The 14945-nt window shown below is 41.0% G+C and overlaps 1 protein-coding gene across 1 annotated transcript; it reads left to right on the forward strand.

The window, feature by feature from the left end:
- The first annotated feature begins 7342 nt into the window (after positions 1–7342).
- On the forward strand, positions 7343–14943 carry oxnad1 (oxidoreductase NAD-binding domain containing 1). The gene is made up of 8 exons (XM_018667284.2): positions 7343–7495; positions 8084–8196; positions 8845–8911; positions 9002–9105; positions 10800–10941; positions 12360–12605; positions 12757–12865; positions 13077–14943. The coding sequence occupies exons 2-8, from the start codon at positions 8090–8092 to the stop codon at positions 13232–13234; spliced, it is 933 nt and encodes a 310-aa protein (XP_018522800.1). The 5' UTR covers positions 7343–7495; positions 8084–8089; the 3' UTR covers positions 13235–14943.
- The last annotated feature ends 2 nt before the right edge of the window (positions 14944–14945 follow it).

Consider the following 14945-nt stretch of genomic DNA (forward strand, 5'->3'; position numbering starts at 1 on the left):
AAGCACCTGTCCTCACTCCTGATTGGGTAAACTCTCGGAGTCCGTCACGTGAGCGATGCTCAGGTGAATTAAAAGCAATGGTAGGTGTGGCTTGTGGTTGCGTGGCAACAAACCCCATGGGAGCGTGCACCTCTTCAGTAACACATTAAAAAAGAGCCTTTTGTATCAGCTGGACCCAACCCAACCCAAGCCAGGGAGCCAAATTATGTTCGAAGTTATGGACGCCCAATAGTTTAGGCCACAATTACTTGTCATGCAAAGGATTGGAATGGGGCAGTGAGATGTTTATTCAGCGTTGTTGATGGTATTAATAGCCACCGACCAAAAACAGGTTGTACTCAGCAGCATGTAGTTAGTCTACATGGTTTAAAATGAGACCCTTTGACGAAATTGCTTAATATACGGAGGAGGACACGCGACAGGAAGAAGTCAGGAGTCTCCTGAAATGACATTACTGCACTAAACGTGCAATTGTTGCTGCTGTAAGTTCACATTAAGTGAGGGGAAGCAGTTTGGCCTGGCGCCAATTTTACCTGCTGGGGGTACTTGTCACATGTGCTCCTTCCGGATGCTTCTACTTGTCCTCGTGCTGTACCTTCAAGTCCAACTCGGGTGTCAGTTTCTTCCAAGATTTCATGTAATTTTTATGCCTGTTTGTCTCATTCCCTGACTTTTCATTCTTACCAGGACACATTCACTTATCCATGGCCCAGCTGAGCTTTGGTTCAGCACAGGCTACATCATCAGTATATGTGGAGTTACAGGCAGCTGTATAATGACATTTTGAAAATATATAACAGGTACCAGAATTATGACGTAATGTCTAATAAATTAACTGATTAAAAGTTATTTACTAATGATCAATAGAACAGTTATAAACTGTAACTTTTGAAGTAAAATGATTGAGAAATATATTTGAAACTTTAAGTTACAAAGTTATTAGTTGTCACAGTAATGAAGGGTCATGAGTTTCTCACTGACAAATCTACAGTAATATGTCAATAATGACTTGATAAATTGTAATCACAATAAACTATCAAGTCTGCAGTGGTGAGAAGTAATTATGAATATTTAATCAAGTAATTATTTAGTAGCATTAAGTTACATGTTACTTCATTCTTTTACTTCACTACATTTCAGGGGAATATTGTACTTTCTACTCCACGATGAGCCTATGAAATATGATGCATTGTTGCAGAGTAACAACCAAGCAGTATATTTATTATACTTACAATTAGCTCCACCTGAGTCAGCCTACAAGAGTAAAATGCTAATTACACATTAATGGAACAATACAGTAATGCAGTATATGACACTGTAGGGGGAATGATAAGTAATTTAAGTAATAAGCAATGATTGATAAGTCATTTTACTGTTAATACTTTAAGTACATTGCACTGATAATGTACTTATGTACTTTAAAAATGCAATGCTTAATTTTTATTTGCTTAATAATAGTATTTTATATTATTGTATTCCTAGCATCTGAATACTTGTTTTTGTCCACTTATTTTAGGAAGTTGTTTGTATTTGGAAATTGGCCCTCTATTCCTAAAAGTAAGCGATCGGTCCTTTGAAGGGGTGTCCATGATGAAATACCTAAAGAAAGACCTAAAAAGTCAATGCAAGAGTCATGCAGAATGTACAAACCAAAGGGTTTTTTTTTTTCTTGGTCACAACATGGCAATATGAGAGTTGTAGTTGTAACCTTATTACTGACTGACATTTACTAAAACATTGGTTACAATCCTTGGTTTTACCCCTTATAAAGTGAGCTTAATTCAAAAGTGGTACCATGTTAAGCTGCTGTGTTTGGGCCAGTGAATAAATGTGCCTTGTGATGCAAATATACAATACAATATTACACAATACAGTAGTAAACTTTATCATTCACATTAAAATGTGTACAAGGATTTATTACAAAAACAACATATTAGACACAACATGAACAGTATATGAATCTCATCAACTTCTTTAAAACTACGAACATTCTCAAGGTAAATCCTTAAAACATCAATTAAATGTTAGTTTATCAGCTACAGTACATGTGTGCAGGATATTTCTGCAGGAGTAAAGCAAAAGTTTTAGCCACTTTGTGTCCACTCCATATTCATTAACCCAAACTAATTTCCTAGCTTAATTTATTAGCTTTATTTAGCTGAGGTAAGCATATATTATTCACATTAGTGCAGGGTTAAAATCCCTTACAAATGGACTGGTCTTTTATTCTTAAACGTTCTTTTGTGTAAAAGCCAAGTTTCGAAGTGTCATTGGATCCTTGCAACTGAGGAGATTGCATCTTCTAGACGTGACGTGATGCTAAGAAAATCAATTTCTCTTGGTATGACTTTGTAATCCCCAGCCAAATGGTTTCTGTGTGGGTCTGTGCCAAGAGGGAAGACCCAGTCTGCATGGGCTGATACAGACAGAAAACAGAAAGAGGAGGGAGGAAACAGGGAATGCCTTTTGTTTCCCTCCTCCGAAGTTTAGAGTGAAAGTTGCTGTTGTGGCAACAGGAATGTTTCTGTTTCTCTCTCTCTCTCTCTCTCCCTCCTTCAGCAGTGAGTGGCCTGAATACCTGGGGTACTCCCTCTCGTGCCATCTCCCATCCCAGTCGAAACTCTACATTTCCTCACTCTACTTCACAGAAATTCTGTTCATTGTTTTTTATCCTACCCACGCACACATACAGATCTGCAATGGACACTCAAATGTACACAAATGTTCATATATATATATGAATACATATTGTAGAAATTGCAGTGTTGCAGCAGCCACTTCACATACAGTAAATCATAAAAACAATTAGGTAGGTAAATAACAGATAATGCAATAAGATAAAAAGACTTCTATATTAGAACTAATATAAAATATAGAGACTAAAGATGGTGTACAATGTACAATGGTGGTAATATAATATGATGAAATAATACACTGTAGATTAGTGCAAGTTGGATGAACATACTGTAGTACATATTGTAGATAATGCAGATGCAGATTGTCATACAGATTAACAGTCTAAGGCCGCAACTAACTATTATTTTCATTATTTTTCAGATTAACAGATTCACTGTTTGGTTTTGAAATGTCAGAAAATTGTGAAAAATGTCACAATATCCCAGAGCACAGCATGACGTGTGGACCTGTGTCCAAAGCAAGTCCTCACATTTATTAATTCATTCTAGCTGATGGATTAACCCTCAAAGTGAGTCAAAATAATCAGCTAATCATATCTGCCTGCTTCCCCACTGACCCGCAACCCACATGGATACAGCCTCTTGTGTTCTAAACATCACTATCACAGGATGTTATCTTGTTATATCGCCTCTCAGTTTTACTTTGCCTCTTCCAATTCTCTGTCCCATATCTCCAGATCTGCTTTCTACTCTATAATACCACAGGTAGTCTCACTGAAAGTTGATCATTAACTTCAGCCACACCAGATAAAGAAAACATCCATTCACAGATGTTTTTTTCAGATAGAGACCTGCACTATAAACATTAGTGTCTCCACCCCGAGAACATATCTTGAAGGATTTCCTCAGGATGAAATCTGAGTATTTGCCCACTGAGACAGAGAGGTATGTGGAGAATGTGCATAGAAAACTTAATGACGTTGTCAAGCAATATTGAAACAGTGACTAGGATTGCATAAGGTATTCCCTCCACCTGTATCTGTTTCTGTCTGGGAACTGGTTGACTTTGTGTCATTACAAATCACGTGGATTAACATTTTTTTTTTCTCCTTGACAACCATATGCAGTCATGACTGAGCACCAGTCATGACGAAGGATGGAGACATTACTTACTTTCACACACTGAATAATTGCCTTAAAATACAAATTACTTACTCTCAGCTGCTGTAGTTACGAACACAAATTTTTGCACTGTAAAATATAATTCAGTCGTAAAGGTTCTGTATATTTTGATTGATTTCAATCACTTTCAACACTTATTTTTTAATATTACACTATCAAGTAAATTTACAATTTATTGTGAGTAATAGCATGTATTATCACAAAAAAATGATCATGATATAGCTATTTGATGCAGAGTCATAGTTTGAGGCAAATTTGCATTTACATGCACTGAGCAGTGACTCTTTCGTCCATGTATAAATATTTATGTTGACACAGTTCAAACTACATGCGCCTGTCTATGTGTGTCTTTTAGTATGTAATGACGGAAATGCGTTTGCCTCACGCTTGTGCCGTGTGCGTATGAGCCCAGTAAGTCATTGTGAAATGATAAAGCTGAAAATCTCTTTGTCGTCGTGCAGCATTGAACAACAGGTCGAACCAAGGTGTGCTAACCCTGGGAAAGAGAGCAGGAAGGCAGCCAGTTGGACTGGTAGAGTCAGCTCGCCAAAAAAAAAAAAAAAAAAAACGCTCTCAAAGGAAGTGAATGGCTAGTGTATCTAAGGATAGTAACAACACACAAACGCTGACCTGGTTTACTGGACTTCTCAGACAACACAAATCCTTCAGGGACTCTTGAAACACTAGTAACCTCACAGATAAACAAATGCGTATGTTCCAGGTCATGACTGAGGGTTACATGGGTCAGAGATACTATAAGAACTGTACTAACTAGACAAATAAGCAGTTGTGTTGTCCAGAGCATTTGGGTGGAGCAGGCCCAACTTGTGCTGCTGTGAATGGAATGAGTTTCGATGTATTGCATTGTGTGTTCAATTTGAAGATTGCGTTGTTCGGCAGGTTTTCCTCTGTGCTTTTTTAGAGTTATTAAACTGTGAGTAAGCTGAGCTTCAGCTGTTATTAACTCCACAGATGCTAAAGATGAAACCTTCAGGAATGCAGAAAGGAATCCAACACTTACTGGTTATTTTCTTTCTATTTGTTGTGTGTTTCTCTTAAGTGGTATTCTCCTAACAGAAAGACAAACACAAGAATACACAGGTATAAAAACATACAGCTGGCACACACACAGAGAGATTTGGATACTGAACTTTGATACAAAAGTCCTAAACTGAAACTAAGCTGTTGTGTAATGTTCTCCAGTGCTAGAACATTTCCTTGTAATGACAGAAATAAAGAAACACTAACACAAACACTTGCATCCAACTCCCTGTTTTTGGGGACTTTCGAAACTAATTTTGACCAATCACAACCACAACAGTCCTCTGAAGTAGTTTCAAAGTTAAACATTTTTCCAAAATGTGACTGACAGCTTGGCATGCTATACTGCATGTGTTGTTCCAGGACATGATTAATATCAGCTCTAACTGAAAGAGTACAGAGTACATTTAGAGCATCCCTGAAGGTACGTCAGCTTGTTTCATTAAAGTTAGGTGACAATGGAGGGGGGTGAGCACACACCACTCCTCATAAAGGCCCAACATATTGCTTCAGTGTATGGTGCCCATTGTCATACTGCAAAATTGACCCTGTCCCATACAACTTTAAACCAGAGTGGAACCTGGTGCTTTCCTTTTCACTTTTCAAACTTTGATTGATCTACAAGAACTTGCAATATTAAAGCAATGATTATAGATTATCAGTTTTTTTTAGTGATTAAATAAAGCAGCATGATTCCCCTTGACTGAAAACACCCTGCTGATTAGCTACATAAGGATGGTCTTCTTGTGAAAACAGACCTGCTGCCAGGAGTGTTCTGGCCTCAGGCTCCTGACAACAAACAGCACAATCTGTTATTTGACCACCAGATGGAGCCTAATGTATTTTATATTTCAGGCTATAGAGGAATACCATCACTTTCAGAGGCTTGGTGATGATAAGTAAAATAATGTGTCACAAGTAATGGACTTTGTAAAGAGAAAAAAAAAGAAAAATGCCTGAAAAGTGACTGGTGCAAGGGGCCTTCCTTTGGGTTTGCATGTCTATGTTTTCCTCCACTTGGCCAGTTTACAGAGCCAAGAGAACAACTTGTTCCTCTTCTTCACCTTCTTTTCAGGCTCTGCTGCTCCCGGTGGCTCAGTAATAGACTCTTCAGAGATGACCTTCCTGGCTTGTGCTTGCTCCTTCTGCAGGTGCAGCTCCAGCTTTGTGAGCTCTCTTTTTGGCTCAGTTTCTTGTCTTTTAGACGGGAAGTTAAGGTTACATGGTGTTTCATCTCCAGGCTTGGTGTTGGCTGCAAAGCTCGCAACATGTTTGAGGTGGTTTTGTGATCTCTGTGGCTATGAGGCTGCATGCCAATGAGGCAATCTCACCATCCTTCATCAGCACCTCTCTAGGTGGCCAGGTGTTAGGCAGAGCCTCACCCAGCGTGACTGAGTGGCTGGCACAGTTCCCAGCTCAGTTTAATTTCTTGCTTCAGGTCCTTGAGGCGTTCAGTGTTTTGGAGGTTTTTCTCATATTTCTTTCCCTCCTGTTTCAGCAACAAGTAGATATGCTCTGCCATCTCCTTTTCAAAGGCCACGTTCTTTTGGCGCTGTGGTTTGCAGAAGTTTTTATCCCCCGGACACAGGAGATGGTAGATCTGTCTGAAGAGGACAAAGCTGAGGCAGTTTGACACTTTTCACCTCAGTGGTGGAGACAAGTCCCTGGTCTCCACTGTGATAAGTAAGAGGCGTCTTCAGCAGGGAACTGTTAGCCATTGCTGTTTCCACCTCTTCATACAAATCAGTCCAAATCAGCACAACAACTTTCCATGGAGAAGGGACGCATCCATCCACAGAGTTGTTGCTGGTCCAGCTGTGCTCTAGTGGAGCTGCCAAGCCAACTGAGCCTCAGCATCAGCTGGACAAGCAGTGGACATCCACCTGGTTGCTGCTGACAGTGACTCTAGCAGGAGAAGGGAGATGGAATATATCATTCTCTGGGTAGAGGTTGCAGACCAGCACTTCTGAAGACTCAGTGCTGCTCTCCAGCTTAGATGATGTACTGGAGTCCAAAATGTAAACAAAGTAATCTTCTAAAGACCATAGATAAATCCATCTCTGTTTATGTTGGCTGTCAATTAAATGCAAATATTAATTTGGTCAAATCAAGTAGAATGGATCACAAACACAAAGAGGTGTACCATAGTTGAACAACTGCTTGAATGAGTGGTTTACTGTGACTGGAGTCATCACACATAGGAATATCAGACACTGTCCCATGGTACACGCAGAATATTTTAACTGTTCCAAGTGCATGTAGTTTGCCTGGCCACACTGCTGCTCTGTGTTCAATCAGTGGGAGCTCTCCCTCTCTTTGTCTGTTTGCTGCCTTACACACTTTTTAAGAAATCTGACAGCTTTCAAACCGTGTTTCTATTTGATGAATATGGATATGTATTTCAAAGAATATAGCAAATGGTAGGAGCTATAGACCAATCGTCCAGAGGAGGGCGCTACTGCAGCAAACTGAATTTTCCACTGTGCAGAAGAAGACGCCAGTTGCAGGTACAACTTCAGAGAAGAAGAAGAAACATGAGTAGTGTCATGTAATCATAACATGACCAAGGTTAACCTGAAGATACTGGAGAAAACTATGATTGACATTTGACAAAAACAGTGTGTCATCTTATCTCGGTAAGAAGAAGAGCTCAACAGCTCGTTATTTACAGCAGTGAAATGTAACTTTCGAATAGAAAACACCGGCGTTGGCTTGCTAGCAGCTTTAGCCGGTGGGCTAACGGAGGAGTTGTCGCCAAACTCCGTTTAAAATACTTACAATGACACTCCGAACTGGTTTTAATCAGTGTACGAAGTTTTAGGATCGGTTTGCTTCTTGTAGTCTTCATCCTGGCCCGTCAAAGGACACCACGGTGGATGGGAGCGAGCATAATCAGTTTTACTGGGGTCTAGGGGCACGTTTTCTGGTGTAATTAAATGGCTTTTAGTTGTCATGAATGTAATGGGTACACTAGATGATTCTGTGAGCGGAGTCTGGTGTGCGGTGCCCTCCCATCCACAGAGGTGACGTTTTAGCTAAAGCATATTGTTGAGGGGCGCAGCTGTTGAATCTGTAGCTGAGGCACAAAGGGCTAATCACCGGAAAATGAACTTCAAAGAAGAATGTGTGTGCACTGTCAGGGTTTTTCATATGTGATGCTGAGCGTAAATGACAGTTGTCGGCGTCGACAGCTAACGCCAGATGTTCTCTGCTCCTCAACCCAGGTCGCGATGAGCGTCCCCTGTTTCTTGTCCTCCACCGCCCGAAGCTTCAACCTGCCGTGTCCCGCCGCTGGTCTGCTCTGCTGCCGGCTGCTAGGCCACCGCTCCGTCACCAGGTGAGTTTCATCTGGATTGTACCGGTTGAGTTTGTTGTGGTCTGCTGCCCTAGCTGCCCACCCCCTGAGACGAAGTAGAGACTGACAACAAGGGAACTATATGTTGACGTTATCTAGGGAAATGCATGTAGGTAGTCCAGCCGGATCTACTTTTCATGTTTTACCCTAAAGGGACACTTCAACCAAATCAACAGACACAGATATTCCCACTTAGCTACAGGGCTACATAACCACACAGATCGTTTGGGTTTTATTTGTTTAGGTTTTGAGATGTCAGCCGTTTGAACTGTTGTTGTCACCCCAATGCAATAGTGTTTTTCAAATGTAATTTTTCAGTTTTTTGAGCATCACCATAAATGAAATTGCTTTCACCTCCATTTGTATCGGAACAGCAAAAGCAGAAGTGTCATAGGCTAATAACCCATAACTTAAACAGAGAAAACTATCCACAAAGCTAGATAACACAACGAGTTAGTGACAAAATATGCTGTTTGGTAAATTGGGTGAACTGGCCCTTTAAGTTGGTTCAAGTTTGCTGACAATGAGGGCAAAGTCTACTGGCTTTTTTTCCAAAACTTCTAGTCATATAACATTACTGTCTCTCTTAGCTAACTCTCTAAGAGGATATTTGACATTTGTCATTTTCAGAAGAAATATGTCCTCCAAAAGACAAATGGACCATCTAGAGAGGACAGCGAACAACTCCAGACAAAATGTAAGTTAATGTTTTGTAATATGTTCTTGTTGACTTTAAATACTGACAACCCATCTGCTGACAATTAACCTGTTGACAAACTCCAAACAGGCTCTGTACCCAGCTCAAGTATGTGGAATCATAAATGAGTCAGAGACAGTAAAACGTTTGAGGATAGCCGTGCATCCAGACTTCAGCTTCAAAGCGGGACAGTGGTGAGTAGACGCTCACATTAAGTTTTCACCAGCTCATAAAACATTTTCTTACAGGTTAAGGAACACACTGTTTTGTGACGCTTGAGGTATTTCATCAGTGAGACAAAGAAAATGAGAAAGTCTCAGGCTTAGATGTGTTTTATTCAACAACTTTTTCTTGGGCAAAATGAATAAAATTAGAAATTAGTATGCATTTAAGCTATTTAGATTGTGTGAGTACAACATTAGCAGGCAGGGTACCTATCTTAGAAAAATGCACGAACATTCCAAAGTCAGAATAACAGGACTGCTTTCCTCTGACCAGTTAGGCTTAAAGCAGAAGTTACCATAGTAACGCTTCCTCCATGAAACACAAACATTACCTGAGCTCACTTTGTGGAACATCTCTCATATTCCTTTCATACACCTGTAGTGCTCATAATAACCACAGGGTGGTAGTGTTGTGTTTAATTTGTTGTACCATTGGCATGATGGTTTTATTTTCATAAACAAAACTTTTACAGTAAACCAAGTAGTTGTTGGGGACTTCATAAGATCAAATTACCTCACAGGTTTGTGTATGAAACTGTTTAATGCATGTGGTCGCACGTGTGTTGAAAGGTGCTCAAGACTCAGTGACTTGTTTTTGACTGATGCTTGGTTAGATTAGTTTATTTAGTATCCTTTCAGAAATTCAGTTTCTATCTGCAGCAGTTGTCAGACAAACACATCAACAACAAAATACATTATAGTTAAAGACAGATTTTGAACAACATAATTCTCCGTAGTACATCAAAATGAAAGTCACATTAACAGGATTTTTTAACAGAGCTGTGCTGGAGGGTATGATATGCATGGTATTCTTTGAAGCAAAACTTCCAGTGGCTCTCTTCTTAATCATAATAGCAAGTTAAATACTTCTTCGATGAAGGCAGTGCTTTTTTTTCCCAAGTCTGTGTCTGTCAGTGTTAATTAGTGTACTGTGCACATGCAGGGTACGTACATGAGCCCATACTGTAGGTGGGCGGTGGTGAGATATAAAAACCGGCAGCCAGTTGCCCTGCAGCGACTGATAATGAATGTAAATAGATGGAAATCTTTGAGTTTCTGTGTTTCTGAGGAAAAAAGACTGTTCAGTCGTTGGTCTCCAGGTGGGAGAGGAGGAGGAGGAGGAGGAGGTGGGCGGAACATATGTGTGCGTCTTCACAGCAGATCCATATTTATGATGCCTCTGAGGGTTGTGGAGTCAGAGTCTCTCTCCGGTGTAACAGTGGGTCATTGTATTGGTGGAACATTAGCCCAACTGTTTAGCATCGCTGTACTCCGCTCTGCTTATTGATGGACAGATGCGACCTCATCGGGTGTAAGACTGGGATGCCACACTTTTGAATAAACTAACTAAGCAGGCAACTTTCCATCTGGTTTGGTTTTGTTCTCCTTGCTTTCTGGAATCACTGCCCCATTCACTGAGGTCAGAGGTCACCACTCAATCTTCATTCATACCTTGACCCTCAGGTTAGCACTCTTGAGTTAACTATTGTTTAGAAATCTGAAAAGTCAGCTACATTTCATGCCCAAATAATGTGGTGGTTTTGGTTTAAATAAGATGGTTCTAGTTATGTTTAACAACAATGTGTGTGACGTTATAGCACGAATAATGCTTCACAGATTTTAGATCATCATCTGACTTTGATGTTTTGTGGTTGTGTGTGCAGGGTTGATTTCTTCATCCCTGGCGTGGAGAAGGTGGGAGGCTTCTCCATGTGCTCCAGCCCGGGTTTGCTGCAGCGGGAGGGGGTCGTCGAACTGGCCGTAAAATACACCAAACACCCCCCGGCATACTGGATCCACACTATGGTGAGTCAGGCAGTCACTCCCTGTGTGATACATAGTTATCATTATAAGTATAACCAATCTAACATTGAAACTCCGCAGTGTTATTGTGAGTGGTCATTTTCCCAGAGTATCACCTGGAAATATCGCTGGCTAGGAGTAGGAATATTCTCGTAAAGTGGATTTGGTCATCCACAGGGCTGTCTAATGGTGAGGTAGATTACAATTGCTTGTGTGTGTGTGTGTGTGTGTGTGTGTGTGTGAAAGAGCGAGATGGTAAAACAGTCTGAGGGTGCGAGTGCATGAAAAGAGATGCAGAAAGCAAATGAGCGGAGCAAAAAGATCAGGGTGGTGATTAGGAGAGGTGTTATATAGTTATGCAGTAACACTGCTACATAATCACACTGCTGGTTATTCTAAAAATGAAGTGTTAGAGGAAAAATGGCAAGTCAGGTGATATATTCAGAACTTGTTTCATCTCATTTCTTTGTGTCTGACCCTGCAGAAGCACAGAGTGTACTAAAAAATAAATGAAAAAGTTTTGATTCACTCCAGTTGAACATTTAGTTGATTCAACCACTGAAACGATTCCTTTCCTTTTTGTAATTAGCTTTTAGGTTGTTTTTTTTTACCTTGTGTGACCCCTGATGTGTCTCAGTCGTGTAACTGGTGTCAAGGGTTAAAGTGACTTGATAGTTTGAAACTACTTGTGTGGTAAAAATGTAAAGGTCTACACAGGGCATATAAAGGTTAAAAACAATCTTTTTTTATGCTAATAGCTGTGTAAAAATATATTGTATCTCCCAAGGACATGCTATTCAAGTCTATTAATCCACTGTGTGCGAGTTGTTGTATGAATATGAACAATGTTTCCTATCAGTTCACCCTCCACTCTATGTACTCTACTTGTTTGTTTGCAGCTTCAGTGTTTGATGATGAGTCCTAATAAACAGCTTTTGAGCCGCTACGCCGCGTGTAAATAAGTACCCAGAAAGCGGTGTGATGTGTTTGAGTATTCTGAGACTTACAGCTCTCAGCCTCGGGATCGTTTGATGATCCTTTTGTTTGATATTTTGCGCTCAGACTCCTCTCTGCAAGGCAGGAGGAGTGTCGGAACCGCGGTAGCAGATTAAGAGCATGAGCATTATTACGTGTATGTGTGTACAGAGGCAGATGACGGCATGTTTATTGCTCCTTTTGACTTCAAAAGACCTTCGCTGTGAAATTTGTGAAATGGCTTTCACCTTAGGTTTGTTGTGTGTGTGCACACTGATCTGAAAGTGTCTTCTTACTGCTTCCCGAGGCCTGTCTCGAGTGTAGCTAAAGTAATACAGCACTTAACACACACCATTTTTCACCTCTCAGAAAAGGTGTATTTCAGCTGCTGAGCGCACAGCCTCTGTCTATATTTTGAGTGCTTTCTCTTCTCTCCCTCGCCTCAGTGTACAGTGGGCTCCCGGGTGGCCATGCGTGTCGGCGGGGACTTCTTCTTCGACCCGTCACCTTCTGACCCCTCGGTGGATTTGCTGCTGGTTGCCGGGGGTGTAGGGATCAACCCTCTGTACTCCATTCTGCTGCACACCACAGATCTCCTGCATCTCAACCAAGCCTCAGGTGGTCGGGACTACAACATAGGCTCTGCTCACCTATGCTACAGCGCCAAGAACACCCAGGAGCTGCTCTTCAAGGTGTGTTCTTGTACTGTTTTGAGAGAAACTGAATATCTGAGTTAGGTCTTCAGCAGTGTTCAGAGTTTCTGCAGTGTAACGGAGGGAAGATGTGTTCCAGTATCCATGCGAATATAACAAATGTTTTACTACCTAACCTCTGTGTTCCCAGAGCTCCATCATCGAGGCGTGTCGGGAGTTCCCTGACAAGTTCTCCTGTGACTTCCACGTCACGCAACAGAGCACAGATGTCGACCCACACCTCCAGCCATTTCTCAACCGTAAGTAATGCTCTTCAACACGTACACTTTTCTTTGTTTAGCCAGGATGATTGAGTGGCTGTCACATTGTAGCACAGTCTGTCTTTGTTGATTTATCTGTGTCATCATGTAGAACAGGCACTATCAAAGCTCCACGTGGGAGACTCTGAGAGAAAAGGTGCCACAGCACCGAGTCTTGATTAATTGATTGACATCCCTTGTGTATCCCCAGGTGGGAGAATCACAGAGGAGGAGTTGCAGGCTCATGTGGACCCACAGAGGACTTTGTGTTACCTGTGCGGGCCCCCGCCCATGATCGAAGCAGTTTCAAAAACCCTCACGGACCTCGGCCTCTCGAAAGACCGGATCCTCTTTGAGAAGTGGTGGTAGAGCCTCTGACAGCTCCCACTAATCAACAGGGTTGTCCTCCTGGCTCTCGATTCCTTTTGCAGTGCTCAGGGAGGAGGATGTATGGGGTGTGGCGAGAATGGAAAGCAACTGAAATGTGATGTGGACGTTAATGCAAGCGCTCGAGCAACTGAGGAAATTCATCCTCCGCTCCCTGCTGCTACCTGATCTGCGATAGACCGCTGGGGACCGCCCACTCTTCAGCTAGCAGCTGACTTACAACAATAGAGATGCGTTTTATTCCATATTATCTTAACATTATTATCCTGACTGTAAAATCATTGATTTTATGACATTTCCAGCTCACTGCCTCGCTGAAAACTTCAATGTCCCCTTCACAAGCATGATGGACACATTTTGATTCAGATGATACATACCTTCGAGTTCAGTTTATATTCCTTAATATTCAGTTTCCAGCCTATACTTGGCTTGACTGAGGTTCTGCTTAAACAAACACATACGTGATGTTTAGTTTTATGTACAATTTCCACCTAAATGTTTTACGCACCTTTTAACCTATGCATGTCTTAAAGGAATAGTTTGACATTTATTCACATTCCTGCCAAGAGTTAGATTAGAAGATTGACACCACTCTGTCGGCTAAATATAGAGCCGCAGCCAGTTAGCTTAGCTTAGCATAAAGACCATAAACGGGGAAATGGGTTACAAAATCTGCCTACTGCACCTCTAAAGCTATTCAATTAATGTGTCAGGTCTGGTTTGTTTAATCCATGCAAAAAACTGTAAAACTGACATCTTCTGGCTTTATGCGAGTGGGGGTCAAGTGCTGAACAAGCTCCATGAAGTCAGTGCACCTGTACAATAAGTATTTAACTGCATGAAATTGCAACTTGTTTTTACTTTTTTGTACAGATCAAATAAATTAGATATAATATGTTCAATAGCCAGGCTAGCAGTTTCCCCGTTTCCAGTCTTAATGCTAAGCTAGCCTGTTGTTGGCTGCACCTTAATATTTATATTCCTTGTGTAAGTCTCAGCAAGAAAGTGAATGAGCAAATTTTTTAGAATGTCAAACTATTGCTTTAAAATCTCTAGAACATAAAGGAAACAATAGTGCAAACAATAGCAACGTGTACTGTTATTTTACACTGTACATCAGTGTTGGAGTGACTCATTTTCAGAATACCTCTAATACTAACTTGATAAAATGTTTTGTAAGAAGTGTTATACCATGTGTATTTATACTTTGTGAAATAACTTAGAGCTATTTATTTGCAGAACTGAAGATTTGTTTGACTGATAAGTTACAATGGAGTGATTGTTTCTACATTTTACTCACATGCAAACTTCGCACCACTTGGTGTATTTTTAGTCAAATATTTAACAAACTCCCACATATCAACCAGTGTCCCAGCCTGTTTCACTCACTTACACTATTATATGCATACACAGCGCGTCTCACACGCATCCACAAACCCATGAACGGTTTCTCATCCCAGGGTGGAGTGAGTATCCCATGGTGCACTGTAATGGAACCTCCAGGTGGTCTCTGATTGGCTTGGATCGCTGAACATCCCTCGGAGATGGTTGCGAGCTTCTTGCCATCGTCTCTCAGTGGGGGTTACACCGTTGAGACTCATTTTCGAGTTGTTTCTGCGTTCCTTCCTCATATGAGGAAAACTTTATGCTGGCAACATGAGATTTAGAGGAAATAAAAGAAATTGAGTCAATC

This window comes from Lates calcarifer, linkage group LG3, assembly GCF_001640805.2.
Source record: "Lates calcarifer isolate ASB-BC8 linkage group LG3, TLL_Latcal_v3, whole genome shotgun sequence".
NCBI lineage: Eukaryota > Metazoa > Chordata > Actinopteri > Centropomidae > Lates > Lates calcarifer.